Below are 17,430 nucleotides of genomic sequence, written 5' to 3'. Positions count from 1 at the left end.
TTTCCAGTCCCTGAATGGGAGCATTTCAAATGCTTTTAGGGCCAGTCTGCAACATGTATATAAATAGCGCACATCCGGAGCAGCCATTATCTCCGGCAAGTGATCCCAGTACAAGTCTCGCCAGCTGCCAGATTACGGAAACACTGTATCTGGGTACAGGTGAAAAGACGCTGAAATAAAACTTATTTCATATATCTGAACATAAAGGCAGTTAGGGTCAATGTTTTTTTGTAATACTTTTTTCCAAAACTGTTAGCACGACTAGTGTAAGAGATGATGCATAGTACTCCTGGAGTACTCAGATACACACAATTCAGCCATATTGAAGTTTATATCTCATTTTATGGCCTTTAGACTAGAACTTTGCTTTCACTTTTGATAACATATGGGTAGTGACAAAGTCTCCATGTTATCGCGTCCTCAATGCTGTGAAAAAAATTACTGAGCAATCCATTCGTAAAACATGGCTTGAAATGTCTTGGATTTACACATTTTTCCTTTAAACGTTGCTCATGAGCTATGTAGTGGCGATACCACCAATCTGTCATCCCCTATGAGTGATTTGCCTTCTCGTCCTGACAAATAAACATTGGGAGCGATTTACTGACTGACAGATGTTTAGTTTTCCCCATTAACATTGTAGAGAAGATTTATCATTAGTCGTATGTAGCTTCCTGGCATATAATTGTCGCAAATTTTTGCATGTTTTTTCAGCAAAAAGAAAGCAACTCTAGAGTCACGCAATGGTGGAAAAAATACACCACAGAGTATGCAACACCACATTTATCAACTGAGAATTTTCAAAAGAACGCAAATTTTATCTCAAAACTACACCACAGGAGGTGGTGTATGTGGGTCCACTGCTACTACAGGTGTTGAGCAAGTGTTTGCTCAATTTTATGTTTGAGGTATCTGAGTATTTCCTGTGCAAAAACAGGCAGAAATTGAGCAGATGTTAACCCCTTAACGACTTGGCCCTTTCCTTTCCATTTTTCACTTCCATTTTTCACTCCCCACCTTCAAAAATCTATAACTTTTTTTCCACATAAAGAGCTGTGTGATGGCTTATTTTTTGCGCAGCAATTTGCACTTCAAAGTGACGGTATTTAATATTCCATGCCGTGTACTCGGAAGCAGTAAAAAAATTTCAAATGCAGTGAGAATGGTGAAAAACCGATTTTACAGCTTTCTCTGTGCACCCCAAATGACATGTCTACTTTATTCTTTGATGTGATTACAGGGATACCAAATTTATATAGGTTTTTTAATGTTTTCATACATTTACAAAAATTAAAACCTCCTGTACAAAAATTTTTTTTCAATTTTGCCATCTTGTGGCACCAATAACTTTTTCATACTTTGGTGTATGGAGCTGTGGGTGGTGTCATTTTTTGCGACTTTTGATGGAGTTTTCATTGCTATAATTTTTAGTACTGTGTGATCTTTTGATCACTTTTTATTGATTTTTTTAATATTTTTCCATATGGCAAAAAAGTGCCATTTTCGACTTTGGGTGCTATTTTCCGCTACATGGTAAAATGCTGTGAAAAAGCAATATTATATTTTGATATATTGGGCATTTTCGGTCGCGGTGATACCTAATGTGTTTATGATTTTTACTGTTTATTTATATTTATATCAGTTCTAGCAAAAGGGGGGTAATTAGATTTTTAAGGGTTTTTTTAATTATAATTTTTTTTAAACTTTTTTTTTATTTTTACTTTTATCATTTTTCAGACACCCTAGGGTACATTAACCCTTGGTTATCTGATCGATCCTATCATATACTGCCATACTAATATATATATATATATATATATATATATATATATATATATATATATATATATATATATATATATATAATGACATTAGGACTGGCGGAGGAGCCATAATGAATCTCCGCTATTGTGTGAACATAATAAATAACCTTTTTTAACCTAGATATAATTACCAGGTGTTATTACTGTCTCCCATATGCCCCAATAATCAACCTATACATTGACTGGTATTGAGCATTGAAGGCTGTGTATGTCTATCCATTGTGAGTTCTCTTTACATTGTTTGTCATAGATTCTATAGCATGTTAATCCATTATGCATTATTACAACAGGCCAGTTTTTAAGTTTCTTATTTCTGCCAGGAGAAGGAACGCAACAACCGGCGCAAAAAGAAAAAAACTGTGCAGATGGAAGAGGAGATCCAGTACACTCCTGCTGTAGAGGATGAAGAGGCCTCGGGGATGAGTGGTAATGAAGAAGAAATGGCAGAAGAAGGAGACAGTAAGTTTTGTGTAACTTTAACCCCAGCATTACTTGTCAATGGAGTAAAACCTTAAAATGATTATCTTCAGGACTACATTGGTCTATTGCTACAGATAGCAGCAAATTATTGAACTATGTAATATCTGAGGCTCTGTTGTTGGCCTTCATAAAAGTTTTTTTTCAGGTGTATTTGTTGTCAAAACAATGGATGCCACGTTTAAAATAAAAGACTCTTTTATAATTTAGTGCAGTCTGTCAGGGGCACCCTGCATCCTCTGTATGTTGGATTCAGCAGAGGGTTGTAAATGGAATTTACCACTAAAATTATAATTAAGTTTATTCTAGTTTGTAGGAGAATAAAATTCCCTCCCGATTTCTTTGAAAAAAATATAAGTAGAAAAATTATACACATAAACTTTGCACCTTAACCATTTGACCTGTTGTGTTACATTCCATATGATTATATAGTGTATATGCATGTGTATATATTTAGACTATATTAAGTTTTTGTGAACCTGTCAAAAAAGTTGGCAAATTTATTCAAATCCATTTGCGTGTCACTTTGCACAATTTTTGAAATCAATATGAATTGTCAGCCCGTAGCCACAACCTCTATTCCTGAAACAGATATCCGTTTCTTGTTGTCAAAGACTTCATGTTTGGATGCATCAGACTGTTTTGGTGCAGCAATCGAAAGTGCACAATTTAGTCAAATACCAAAACAGGTGCAGTCTGTGGACATTAAATTATAACTTTTAGTCAATAAACACTAAAAACTCTTCGACCAAAGCACCAGATATATATCAGACCACTTAAAGTTAATTTAACACAGTATTCACATAGAGGTAAGAGCCATCTTCAAACAATTGTCAAAAGAAAAGTAATTGTTGATCTTACCAGAGATGGGAAGTTGCAGGTTGCAATGCAGAGTAGGAACACATTGTCAGATATGAGGCTAAAAGTGATGCTGTAGTGGGATACCTCACCCTAGTGCACCCACCCCTACTGCAAAACTAATCCCTTTTTTTCCCCCATTACCTCTTGCCCTAACAAGGGCACTACCAGTACTATCCCTACTTGAGAGGTTATTACACTCTAATGGCATCCATGAGTACAGTTTGGCAGAAATTGATAAGGGGACGAACTACAGTTGGTACAGTGGTAACAGGCACATTATGCCACATTAAAAACACTAGTAGTCAGCTTATAGACGAGTATATATGGTAATACAGCGGTTAGTCAGTTCTATTCCTGATGCTTGTGTTTTGTTCCATCAGCTGCCGTTAACAACAGTTCAGACACAGAGAGTGTCCCATCACCAAGACAGGAAGCCAAAGAGAGCAAGGACAATGATGCCAAGCCAGGGGGAACCTCTGTAGCGGAAACGAACTGCGAGGTGCCAGCTGATCCTGGTAACTCAACTGTGCAGCAATCTCAGGAAACTACAGAAAGGACTAGTAATGTGGAGGAATCCAAAGAAGAGCCAGAAGCTAGTACAGTCAAAAAGGAAGAGGAAGATGAAGGACGATCTTTTGAGCAGCCAAACAAAAGTGAAATAAAACAGGAAGAAGCAGAGGACTGTAAAGAAAATGTTGCAGAAAAAAATGAGGAGCCGCTAGCAGAGGCATCTGAAGTGCCCCAAAAAGTGGAAAAGAAGCATAGCAAACATGGGGGAAAGACAAATGCAGACAGTGACTCTAGTGCCACCTGCAGTGCAGATGAGGCTGAAGAGCAGGAACCCACTGATAAAAACAGGTATGAGGATGCACACCCTAAAAGTCTTTATTTTAACAAAACGTTGGTATAATCAATACCGCAATAGAAAGCCTAGCACTCCCTATTTCCGATTACAAAGAAATTACATTTGATTGTACCACCACTATATTGGGCTTGCTTAAAAGTCTATCCTGCTGAACCCTTAGCAGGTGCACTGGTTGTTATACTAGAGAGTGGGGACAAACTCTTACATGGTAGTTATGATAACCAACCATACAATGTAGATAGGAGAAAGAAATGTCCAATACATGTCTCCTCTTGGTATCCTGTAAGGTGCATGAATATATGGCAAACCGTGCACCTTAGATCCAGCAACTTCATACACTGTGATTGTGATTCTTGACCCTTTCTGTGTTATATGCGGACTCCAGTCTAGGCCTTAATTAAGGACATAACCTAATGTTCAAAAGACGTAGGTCTCTAAGCCCTTATATGTCCAAATTGCCAAAAAAATAGACTGTATAACCAATAAAAAGTGACAATACATAATCTGCTCTGAATGGCGCAGCTTCCCTTCGATGCCCTGGCATCTGCCCATACAGCAGATTACCACCACATATGGGGTATTGTTATACTCGGGAGAGATTGGGTATCAAACTTTGTGGAACGTTTTGAGAGGATGCGTAAAAAAAACACTGTCCACATAAAGTAGACATTCGGTGAACGTTAGTTACCCTTTTTTTGCTGTTATGACTATGTATGTAAAAACTAGAACATTTTGAATCTCGAAACTTGAGAATTTTTCTAAATTTTTACCAAATATCAGTTTTTTTTCCATAAATAAACACAAAACATACCACTGAAATTTTTCATCTAACATGAAGTACAGAGTGTCACGAGAAAACAATTTCAAAATCAATTGGATATGTTAAAGCATTCCAAAATTATAACCACTTATAGTGACACAGGGCAGATTGGAAAAAATGGGCCTTGTCAGGAAGGTAAAAAGTGGCTTTGGCGTTAAGGGGTCAAAGTGAGATGTAAATTGGTTGTTAAAGTCACGGGAGCAGCAAGCTCAGCACTGAAGTTAAGCTCTCCTCACCTTAGAGCGCCCTCTCTGCTGTGATTGGCCTCATGCACCGGACTAGTAGAGAGCCAGTTACTGATGCTCATGGATGCAGGGGGCAGTCTAAGGCTATATTCACACGAACGTATGGGGGACGTATATACGGCCGACGTATATACGGCCGATATACGTCCCCCATACACTCCTATGGGCGCACGGCACCCTACGGGAGCGGTACGGTGCCACACACGTGCGGCACCGTACCGTTCCGTACCCGGGAAAAAGATAGGACCTGTCCTATCTTTTCCCGTAATACGGGGCCGTGCGCCATAGGTTGCTATGGAGAGGGGCGGGGGTGAGCTGCGCTCACCTCCTCCTCCTCTCCCCGTACACTGCCGTTGCCCGCTACGGTACGGCACGGGCGGGCAACGGCAGTGTGAATATAGCCTAAGGCAGAGCTTGATATCACCTTCTACACCTCATTGACTTTATACAACCAATATACATTTCACTTCAAAATAAATTTTCTGGATGATGTCATCACTGTGGGCAATGAAAGAAACATGATCTGGAAGGTGTTAATCTGCTTGACTTGGCAGTGGTTTGTGGAGTAAATTTCTGCTGACCGGTTACCTGAAAGGATATGCAATTAAGAAAAGAAGTTTTAACTATGCGTTACTAAAGCTGGATCTTCCCGCTATTTGTTTGGCTGATAAAAGGTACTTGCTGCTATAGGATGATCTTCAGACCTGATTAGAAGATTGTATGTTGATGTATACATGACATATGAGGGGAAACATGTATGCATGTTTCTTGAGGGGAACACCTTACCAAGTAAGCCCTTACCAATTTTTTTCACATCCTCCTAAACATTTCTCAGTAACACTTAATCTCATTCTGCCCAGCAATATGTATGTTCATGCCCAAAAAGTACCCCTTTGTGAAATTGCTATTACTTATGGACCAATGTGGATCTTCCAGTGCCCTACTACTAATTGAGCAGATGTAGCTTTACAGATACCGGTGTAGAATAGTCTTGTGCAACCTTGTGTGTGGATGTAAGATATTGTTTTCTGCCTTCTCCATTTGGAATTTTAAAGATAATTTTTCCAATACCAGTTTCCAATGAAACCCAATTATTTGACCTCCAGAAAATAGCTTTTTGCTTGCAATGTTTCAGTCCCTGTAGTGAGGTCACTTCCTTCAGAAGAGCTCTTCAATTAAGTATCCTTTGGAAATACATCATCCTAGTAATGGCCATTGTCTGATGTTTTGCACAATCTACCTTTACTTGGAAGGATCTATATTTGTAGAGTATTAAGTGCATGTTGATTGCTTACAGGAAGATATCTTCAAATACACTATGTGAAGAATAAATAAGAGTTAGCTCACTAGAGAGGTCACGTTGTAGGAGCTACATGAGGTTCTGGCCTTATTTACTCTGACTAATTGTTGCAGGCTGTACTTTAATTCTCTTTTGTTTCGGAGGTTCATTGCCATACATTTCCAAACTCAGGTAGTGATTTGTATCTAAAGTTTTCAGTATTGTTTGCTTGACCTTCCAGTAAAACCATCTCTTTTTTTTGGATACTTTCAGAGTGTATGTCAGGAAGGCTCCCAGCATACACACAGGCAGGTGAAGGCTTATTATTGGCTTCCATCTGCTCCGCATACTTCACATACAGGGGACACAGGAGGAGGAAGTGTAGTAGACTACGAAACCTGCTGTAAAAAAAATCAGCAGAGGCCAAAGTAGCCTATTGGAGACAGTTGCCACTGTATGGCATCCATTCCCAGTCTCAGCTGTACATACACTGTGGGTGTTCCCTTAGATGTGATGTACTGTCCATATACTGAGACACCCTGTGCATTGTCAGCAGCAAAAAAACTTCTGTTGTCGATTTTGGCTCCTTCTATCGCTTTCTGGTGGAGCGGCTAACCAGGAGGACAGATCCTACTGTCGTAAGTACATGTCGGGAGTCCTTCTTGCAATAGTGGGCAAAACTGCAATCTGAATGTAGCCGAAGAGTATTTTGTTATATTATATAAAAATGGAATGGAAAGTAAGTATTTTAATATTTCCCGTGTTCAGTGGCTGCTTTCTTTTAAATAGAGGGTTATTTATTTAAACTGGAGACATTAAAGTTCTAATCAGATGGGTAAAACCGTAAAATAAAATAATGACGATAGACTTCTTTTGTTGTTCTCGTTGTGACCTATATGTCTCCATAATCAAGACTACAAATACGCTCAGTGTCGTCTACATCAGCAGCCATATTGCCATTTATCTCATACTGATATACAAGGATATATTATGCAGAAGTAGAAGACGGGTGAAGGAGGTTTTACTGGAGGATCAGACTACTTACGATAGTCTTTTACCATATTGTTTTTGGGTAGCACTATTTCTTTGATGTCCTAAATAGATACAGTAACTTAGGGTTTCCCCTTTACCTCATTTCTCACATACCATAAGTGCATAGTCAAGGAGACTGAACAATGTACTAGTCATTTATTAGAGGCTCTTTTTTTGGATGTATTAAAAGGTGACTGTACATGTTGTTCTGTGTCCAGATTGCATGCGTGGTACTCACTCTAGTGATGCTCTGAGTGTGCACAGCCAGCGGTAGGAAAAAACAAACAATAATATACATTCACTATAAACTGATATGTTTTACACAAAATTTGTGCCATGTTCTACACCTTCATGGAGACAGGAGAAACTGAAAAGTGCAGGTAGTAAGAAAATATTATATGAATTGTCATTTTCGGTCGCTGCGCTTTCGGTAGTTACTTGTGGTCTGTTTCAGGAAACATATACACATATAGACATAAGGACATATTGTGACATCCATCACCCATAGGCATGTATAGTAGCACTAGTGCTGCCAATGTATACCTGATTGCTGCCAACCTTGTAATTGAAACCGCACGAATGCACAAACCAGTTGGGGGAAGTTTGACTTGGAAAAATGCATGTATGGTAACTATACATAAGGTGTGAAGCCCCGAACTTTCATCCTAGGAAATGGTGGGAAAAAAATCTACCAAGGCCAATATCTTAAAGTATAGAAATGAACATGACCGGTTGTATGTGTAAAACATGACTGACCTTTGTGTTTTCTGTGTGCAGGCTGATGTCTCCCCGACCTAGTCTGCTAAGCTCTGGCAGCGACACGCGAGTGAACTCCTCGCCTCAGAAACCAATGGACCTGAAACAACTGAAGCAGAGAGCGGCTGCCATCCCGCCTATTGTAAGTCACTACAAGATTTGTTATCTGCAAATAGACATGCAAAAAGGATGGTCAGAAGAGAGTGCATGTGTGGTATTACATGTTATGTAGAACATGTATAGTAGTATAGTATAGTTGCATTTGTAGGCTATATTGAATTTATTTATCATCTACAGATAACACATTGTGATATTGCATAAATGCAGCGCATAGCAATTGAACGTGCTCTTTAGTCTATGCAAGTTGCAATGACCATTTATACTTGATAATACTCTTCCCCTTTGTATCTGTGTGTCCCCTGTGTTTGGCTCCGGGTATTGATTTGCCTGTCAGATGATGTAACTAGATGCAGAACGAGGCCTCTCGTGCAAGAGACGCTCTGCCGTCAGATTCCAGTCATCATTCATGGTGTTCACATGTACAAAACAATCGCGTCTTCTGTCTCTTCCATTTACTTTTTCTTGTATGATTAGCGGGATGTTTTTTTCAGCTTTACTCTCTATTTTCCTATTCTTTTTATCCTTGCATTAACCTCATTATTAAGAAAATGTATCATAATGTGTGGGAGCAAAATTCTTGTAATAAGAAAGCTGAGAGTTCCTTGAGAAAACACTACAAGGAACCTGAAATCCCTTTGACGGACTACTTTCTAGTCAAATCGCTACTGTGTGGTGAATAAACACTCTGGGTTTACTAGTGATGTTTGCCATTTTTGAACATGGTTTTTCAAGACACCAGAAGCTTTAGGTCACAATGTCAGATTGTCAGGGCTCTAACATTCGGTACCGCTGCTATTCAGCTGATTGTCTGTATCATTTGTATTGACTCTCCCTGGTACTTCCACTCAGTCCTATTCACTTAAATGGGAACAATGAGCCGCAGTACTCATTACAAAGTACTCAACTGTGCCTGCTAAATGATACAAGTAGCTTTATATTTCTTTATGTCCTATTCTGTCCATAGATTAGCAGTGTGCCCCACTCTTGGACAGGACTCCTTACTATAGTGTATTATTTTTAATATTTGCCTCTTTTTATGGGTAGATGAACTGCAGCTGAATCTGGACAAGTATCTTATGAATCCCCATGTACTACATGTTGTATTGTATTGTACAGATTGTATTTCTGCATTGGATGCATTAGATGCATGTACCCTTAGGCTATTGGGGCCTAATTTGTGATGCTAAATGCTTTTGTGTTACAAATATAAAAATGTTAAAGATTTCCTGTGTTGGTCGCCCAGACAAAAATTATTTTTCGGAGCAGACAAGCCTCAGGCTACTTTATGACTGAAACCCTGCAAAAAGAACTTAATGGGGCACATTTTCACAGCAATTGCATTGTTCAATTCAAATGCACTGTGCCGCGATTCACTAAGATTGTGTGCCCGATATCATGAATGTGTCTCTCCCCCGCTCAGGTCCGACAGAGTTCACCATCTTTAGTGGTGCTTGTTAGGGCTACGGCTTGCCACACAATTTAAAAGTCAAATCCTGTGCTCAGTCCGAATCAGTCGGCTCGCCCCCCTACATTGTGTCACATTGGAAGCCAGCGCAGGTGCACCAAAAAAAAAGATTGCAGCGCACCCGCTACTTAAATACCTGTGCAAGCCATTTTCCCTTTAAAGATAGGGCACATTCAGAAAAAAGTGTGATGCAAAAGGGCAAAGCTTAAGTAAATGTAACCCAATGTATACTGTAAGAGAGGTAATTATTACATACAATGATCCATCATCATGATAAGCCAGGGCAAAAGTTTTAGTTACACATGGTAGGACAATAGGCAATGATGCCTTATGAGTGCAGGCATCAGGGGTTTTATTTTCTATGTTACCTGATCTCCAGTACCAGACTTTTCTTGTTCTTTAACTGGTCTTTGCAAAAGTTGTAGTCATTTGGGAGTTAACATACAATGTAAATAGCATGGGAAAAGTACAATGTTGTGTCATGTGGTTATCAGTAGCTGAATGCTTTTTGATTTATGTAACATGTTCATGCCACATAATGGAGTGTAATTCCTACACTAGTCAGCGAGCTATTATCACAGTCTATTGTAACCAGCTCTGTGTTTTTGTGTTATTTATATACAGATTTCATTTTTCTCCATTTTTTTAGATCTCAGAAGGCTTCTCTGAACTATCTCCTCAACCTATTCCCATGAAACCTCATCACGCTTTAGCTCTTTATCAAGAGCAGATCACTAAGGTTCATGAGTCGGCCCTGGATGGGCAAGCACCACCAAGTAAACTTCTTCCTTCTCAGTTAACATCTGAAAAAGAGCCACAGACAATCAGTAGCCCGAAAGGGAAAGCTGCAGATAAAGACGGTATGTTGTTCATTGTAGAGCACCAATTTCATTCACGGTTGCATGTATGTGAGCTTTCCAACAGTGTGAATAATTATCAGCTCTTAAAGTGAGCTATACCTGCTATATAATACATCTCCTGCACACTCCACAATGGGGATCAGGCATGTTAGAAATGCTTTCTTTACCATCTTTGACAGACTACAGTCATACTTATTTGTTTTTGAGAATGTAGCCCTTCCCACCACCCTGGCAGACACCACATCTGAAATCTTAGCGGCCAGACGCACCTGTATGGGTGAATGTACCTACGGATTTACCAAGCGGCCAGATGTGGGGGGTGTGGATGAACGGAGAATAGCGTTTAATACACCAGTCTTAATAAATTCCCCCCAATGTGTGGTCAGAAATGGTTAAGTAGTTTACGGCAGTGAACTGGCCATGTCAAGATATGTGTGGGATAATTTGCTTTTCAAAGAATATATGGTTTTATAATATTACATTTCCAGGTGACATGTCTACATGCTACCACCCAATGTTTGCATATTGCAGCGTTTGCAGCATGAAGCTATGTACAATGTATGCCCCAGTATGGTAATATGGTGTCATATCAGAAGATCCTACCAATGTACACCACTGATATACATTGCAGTTACAGTATTGATGCAACCATAGATTATAGGATGAGCCTGTTGAGATTAGTAGCTTTAGAAAACTTTAAATAACTCAGTATTTCTGAACGGCCATTGCTTGATGTAAGTGTATGTGATCAATTAGAAAAACCGCTCATCTAAACAGATCTCCAGCGGTCACTAATGGAAGCAATATGCCCTGACCTTTTGCCAAAATATGATCAACGGTTCATCTCCCAGACTCCTTCAGTGCTAGTGTTCTTTATCCCTCCAAAACATTATTCCAGATAATTGGCCACATTTCATTGTACATTTTATACTCCAGCAGAACTTTGATGATTGGGTATGAATTGTGGAATATTAGGAGTTAATTCCATTAGGTGTATGCATTTACATAATGCAGGCACACAGCAGATATACTATTATTGTCAATGACGTGGCTTAGGCGGTATTGGTCATAAGCCTTACCAATTGCGCTGTATTATGGGCCGTGCTGTTTGTCAGTATAGCTCAGACGCGCTACATGAGCTGTGATTGTAGGAGCTGTGATTGTAGGGAGCTGTAATTGTAGAGTTAAACTGTGAGCCAAGTGCATTAAAACAAGGCCACTATTTACTCCACGTTTCCTCCTAGCACATTCTCACCACTTAAATATTCACAGCAATCAGCAGGAATAAGAGCTCTGGTATATGGAAGAGAATACATTTGTGATGTGCTCTGCCCTTCAGCCAGATAGAAATTGAATGTCCTTGTACTCCAAACCCTGAAAACCATTCAAATGGAAGCTTGTATTGTATTGTATAGTAGTAGTATAATGGTCCTACAAAGCAATAAAACTATGAAATATGACAAAGCTTCAGCCAGACGCATTGTATAAGGCAGATTGTTGGCACCCTGCTCTGCAGCTTAGCTGGAGGGCGCTGCTTGGACTCATTAATATACTTTTAGCTAAACACACTGACAGCTTGTATATTTTAACTTTCATTATAGAGATTAACAGGAAAAAATAGGTGGGATGCTAATTCTTAGATTTGTGTGGATTGAAAGGACCATTTCTCATGAATTGTATTTATACATTACTCGGTAGAAATTCATTTATTTTTGCTTTCTTGATAATCTTATGCATTAGATATAAACCTGGTTTTGTGTATATTGGGAACTACTTGCACCACCTATATCAGTGGTGGCGAACCTATGGCACGGGTGCCAGTGGTGGCACTCAGAGCCCTTTCTGTGGGCAACCAGGCCATCACCACAGAGGACTCCAGGTATCTTCCTGCAGTCCCAGACAGCCCAGGATGTGCTATGTACAGAGCTATTTTAAAGTGATAGAGCTATCTGGGACAACTGGAGGAGTGGACAGATCTAGATTATCATTGTAGCTCCTGCTTCGGCCCTAACAATTTCTCCTGTTTATGGGACCCTGGAGGGAAGGTACAATGATCATCCAACTTTCTTTTATTTTATGCTTTATTGGTGTACTCAGGGTGCTGATATGGATAAAAGCTGTGAGAGAACAGGGAATATAAATCACAAATTAAATTTTTGTGTTGGCACTTGGTATAAGTGGGTCATGGTTGTAGTTTGGGCGCTCGGTCACTAAAAGGTTCGCCATCACTGACCTATATTAATATAGTGTATTACATGCTATGGATTAACACAACTGTCAGGATATTTGGTCCTGTTTTACACCCTAGCACTATTTATACCAGTGCATGCTAGTGAACCAACCTGTTATGCCATTAAAGTACAAACGATTTAACTCAGGACATTCTAAACTATGCTAGACCTTAGTCCTCTGGACCTGCTATTAAAAAAAAGGTTTGCACAGCCACAACTTGTAGAGGACACTACACACAATAAAATGTACATACATTAGATTTCACATGTTACACTACTTGTGCTGCTGTTTTGTAAACTTGCTGTGTTTTCTTTGCAGACAAAGCTGCATATGTGGCGTTACAGGTAGAAGGTCAAAGGATAAGTGCAGAACAGACTTGCCTTCCACCGTGGCCCCCTACAGCACAGTATCAAGTGCCTGCCAGAGAAGTATTAAAGCCCCTTCCACCACACGAATCAACATCCCCATATAATACGCAAGGTGAGAAATTGAGAAAAATATGGCTGATGCTGTCTGTCATCTGCCGTGCTGTCTGTCATCTGCCGCGCTGTCTGTCATCTGCCGCGCTGTCTGTCATCTGCCGCGCTGTCTGTCATCTGCCGCACTGTCTGTCATCTGCCGCGCTGTCTGTCATGTGCCCTGCCCTGGCGCCTGTCATGTGCCCTGCCCTGGCGCCTGTCATGTGCCCTGCCCTGGCGCCTGTCATGTGCCCTGCCCTGGCGCCTGTCATGTGCCCTGCCCTGGCGCCTGTCATGTGTCCTGCCCTGCCCCCTGTCATGTGCCCTGCCCTGCCCCCTGTCATGTGCCCTGCCCTGCCCCCTGTCATGTGCCCTGCCCTGCCCCCTGTCATGTGCCCTGCCCTGCCCCCTGTCATGTGCCCTGCCCTGCCCCCTGTCATGTGCCCTGCCCTGCCCCCTGTCATGTGCCCTGCCCTGCCCTGGCGCCTGTCATGTGCCCTGCCCTGCCCTGGCGCCTGTCATGTGCCCTGCCCTGCCCTGGCGCCTGTCATGTGCCCTGCCCTGCCCTGGCGCCTGTCATGTGCCCTGCCCTGCCCTGGCGCCTGTCATGTGCCCTGCCCTGCCCTGGCGCCTGTCATGTGCCCTGCCCTGCCCTGGCGCCTGTCATGTGCCCTGCCCTGCCCTGGCGCCTGTCATGTGCCCTGCCCTGCCCTGGCGCCTGTCATGTGCCCTGCCCTGCCCTGGCGCCTGTCATGTGCCCTGCCCTGCCCTGGCGCCTGTCATGTGCCCTGCCCTGGCGCCTGTCATGTGCCCTGCCCTGGCGCCTGTCATGTGCCCTGCCCTGGCGCCTGTCATGTGCCCTGCCCTGGCGCCTGTCATGTGCCCTGCCCTGCCCTGGCGCCTGTCATGTGCCCTGCCCTGGCGCCTGTCATGTGCCCTGCCCTGCCCCCTGTCATGTGCCCTGCCCTGCCCTGCCCCCTGTCATGTGCCCTGCCCTGGCGCCTGTCTTGTGCCCTGCCCTGGCGCCTGTCATGTGCCCTGCTGTCTGTTATCTCCAGTGATGTCATGCTGTGAAATGTAGTTAATAGGAAAAGTATTTACATATGAATTAGCTATAAGCTTAGGAAGGTAGAATAGGGGTAAAATAAGGCCATCTTCCAAAGGCAATTTACCATGAAAAGGACAGAGTAAGCTCTATGTTTCTGTCACATTTCGTCTTCCATTCAAAGCTCAGAGATAGGAGAACATATCTCTGCAGTTTTTGATACATAATAATGGAAGGTGACCACTTGTGCTATATTTATATATGCAAAACAGAAGAATATGAGAATTCTACACGCTGTCCGTTTCTCTGTCGTCCACCCAATGTTTCAGTTATCTTTGCAAATGTACCTATCTCCTCTCTCTACACAGGTCATGCAATGCCATTAAACCTGCACGATGGTTCTCGGTCGCTTGCTCCTCGTATTAACAACATATCAAACCCACCTCCCCTCATCTCCTCCAGCAAACACCAAGCTGCTATTGAAAGACCCATGGGTTCCATATCTCAGGTATCTGCATTTTAAATAAGGACTTTAAATCTTGTTATCAAGCATTATTTTTCTCTCAAGTGATATTTAGATGGTGCCTAGAAAAGGCACTATGGCCTCCATTAAAATTGTGTTACCCAATGGATCGGCAGGTTTAGCCTTTACATTTCTACGTATTTCTATGTACATTTCTACATACTAAAGGGTTATTACAGGAATCGGCATGATTCATATACAAATGGGTCCTTAAAATATAAACTTTTATGTAATTACTTGTTATTTAAAATGTTGCTCCCTTAGCAGAGAAATGCTGTTGACATACACTGTAATGGTTTTTGTATCAGACGTTCATATTCCCGGAATACACCTTTAATGAATTGTAGATAGTATGGTTACTAGCCATATGGTAGTGGCAACCATATTCCTTGGTCACTTTTTGAAAACCCATAGCCTTTAAAGGAAAACTACCATCAGAATCCAGCATGATAAACCAGGAACACTCATAGATCAAGGATTTGTGGCTTTTGTAATCTTGTATTGGGTATCCGTGGCCTCCTTCCTTCTAAAATAAACTATTAAAATTATGCTACTGAGCCTCAAGTGCTACTCTAGCCCCTCTGGTTTTACAGACTGGTACACTGTCTCACCCTCCCCCTGCTCCCTTTACACTCAGGATGTGCTAACAGGAGGAAGTAGAGGCGTTAGAGACAGTGTAGCAGTGAGTAAAGTCCCTACGGCTGATTAGCATAATTAAAAAGTTGATTTTAGAAGAAAGGAGACCATGGACAACAAATATAAGAAGTATTACCACAATCACAGTTTCTGGAATTATGAGTATGTGCCCTTGGTTTATCCTGCTTGATTTTAATGGTAAATTTTCTTTTAAGACTTAATTCATGTAAAGTAGTATTCAATGTGTTCACTCCCCCACGCACCCTGATCCCCATCACAACACAACCAAAACCCATGTGGGTCGGAGAAGCCAAGATACTGCCCGGGAGCGGAGATTTATGTGCTTTCTCCGACAGAAAACTGTCAGAAAAGGCATAATCAATGTCCCCAATGTGTTCTTGTTATGTTATATCATTATGAAGTAAAATGTGCTATTGCCATTGTCTAACTATTAGTGTTTTCCGATTTTTAGGGTGTCCCCATCCCACTGCATACTCCATACAGCTCTGAACATGCAAAAGTTCCCGTTGGGTCTATCACAATGGGTTTACCAATGAGTGTGGATCCTAAAAAACTGGGTGAGGAGCGTAAGTTGAAATCTGTTCAGCCCTGCTTATATCTATCCTCTAAATTAATTCAAAATAGTTATTTATACTGTATGTATTATTGCACCATCCAGATGCTAAACTTCACATGTCTGTCCTCTTCCTCCAGACATGTGTCATTTAAGTAGACTATTCCATAATGGTCTATTTGTGTTGTGTCCACAGCACTTCAGCTCGGTACAAGAAGTCTTCTGCCAAACAGACTGTGTCATTGACCTTTTTCTCTGCAGGGGCCAAACAATTATGATGTAATATTTCTTTCTGAAGCAAAGTTCAGTGATGATGACAGGGCGTATGTGAAGTTCTTTCTCATCATTTATGATATGTCCTTTAGCATAGATTCGTTGTGCTACATTGTGTAAAACCTACTTGGTTGCATGGATACTAATTATTTCTTCAGAGAGATTTGTCAAGGAATTTTGGTGGATATTATTGCAGGCCTTGCAGCGCCACCGTGGATTGTCATCCCCTATCCACAGGATGGGGGATAACAATCTGGTGGTGATCCAAGTAATTAGACCTCCACCAATCAATCACAAGAAAGGAAGTCCTGTTCTCACTAATTGAATGAAGCTGCGTCCTGCCACTCCAGCCAATACTGTGGAGCACTGGAAATTGAGAAGACCAGTTCTCAGTTATCTTTGGCTCTCTGAGTGAAGGTGGTCTCTGTATGAATGTTTCCAGGACTGGCAACCATATATTGAACAAGTGGACTGATTTTGAAAAAACCTAACCCAAATTGAGCAGGAGCGTAAGGTTGATTTGTCTTCTATGTCTTCTTTAGGAGGTGTTTATCACACCACCTTCCCAATCTTTGATCTAAGTAGTCCGCCTTGCTGATTGCCTTGAGGCTATGGCAGAAAAGAGCTATAGATCTATAGAATATCTCAATGATGGACAAACCCCTCCAAATTAAATTTATAGCATTTTATATTATCAGTGTACACTTTTTTTTTTCTAGACAGAATCAACTTTCTGGAGCACCACCCACCGCCAAAACTCTCAATGACCCAACCATAGACCTAAATTATATACCTAGAGATGTGTTTGTCTTCCATAGAGATAATAGCTGAGTAAGGAAACAATATTCCTCCTCCATTGCTTACTAGACAAAAGGACATTACCACTGCTGTTGCTCTGGTTAAAGTACAGTAGACTCTCTTAGGTCATTATACTTGGGGAAGGTGACCTCTTTTATGCCTCTCTTATCGTAACTCTGCTGTAATAAAAATGTAAACTCCTCTTTTTAAACTTGTCGCACTTTGCAGTCTTTAGGAGGCGGAGGATTGCTTCTGACTTTTATTACTGCACTATGTGCATGCTGGGAC

The 17,430-nt window shown here is 41.2% G+C and overlaps 1 protein-coding gene across 26 annotated transcripts in view; it reads left to right on the top strand.

The window, feature by feature from the left end:
• NCOR2 (nuclear receptor corepressor 2) overlaps positions 1–17,430 on the top strand; it is a 248,449-nt gene that overhangs the window by 198,761 nt on the left and 32,258 nt on the right. For 18 of the 26 annotated variants that reach the window (XM_072144332.1, XM_072144346.1, XM_072144338.1 and 15 more), the window contains 7 exons: positions 2,144–2,282; positions 3,542–4,019; positions 8,180–8,300; positions 10,393–10,603; positions 13,154–13,315; positions 14,707–14,846; positions 15,970–16,084. In XM_072144332.1, coding sequence (XP_072000433.1) covers positions 2,144–2,282; positions 3,542–4,019; positions 8,180–8,300; positions 10,393–10,603; positions 13,154–13,315; positions 14,707–14,846; positions 15,970–16,084 — 1,366 coding nt within the window. The remainder of the gene's footprint in view (positions 1–2,143; positions 2,283–3,541; positions 4,020–8,179; positions 8,301–10,392; positions 10,604–13,153; positions 13,316–14,706; positions 14,847–15,969; positions 16,085–17,430) is intronic. The other 8 variants (XM_072144345.1, XM_072144339.1, XM_072144336.1 and 5 more) reach the window with 2 other exon arrangements.

The sequence above is a fragment of the Engystomops pustulosus genome, chromosome 1 (assembly GCF_040894005.1).
Source record: "Engystomops pustulosus chromosome 1, aEngPut4.maternal, whole genome shotgun sequence".
In the NCBI taxonomy this organism is placed as follows: Eukaryota; Metazoa; Chordata; class Amphibia; order Anura; family Leptodactylidae; genus Engystomops; species Engystomops pustulosus.
Note: the sequence above shows the minus strand (reverse complement) of the source record. Positions and strands in the feature narration are given on the sequence as shown.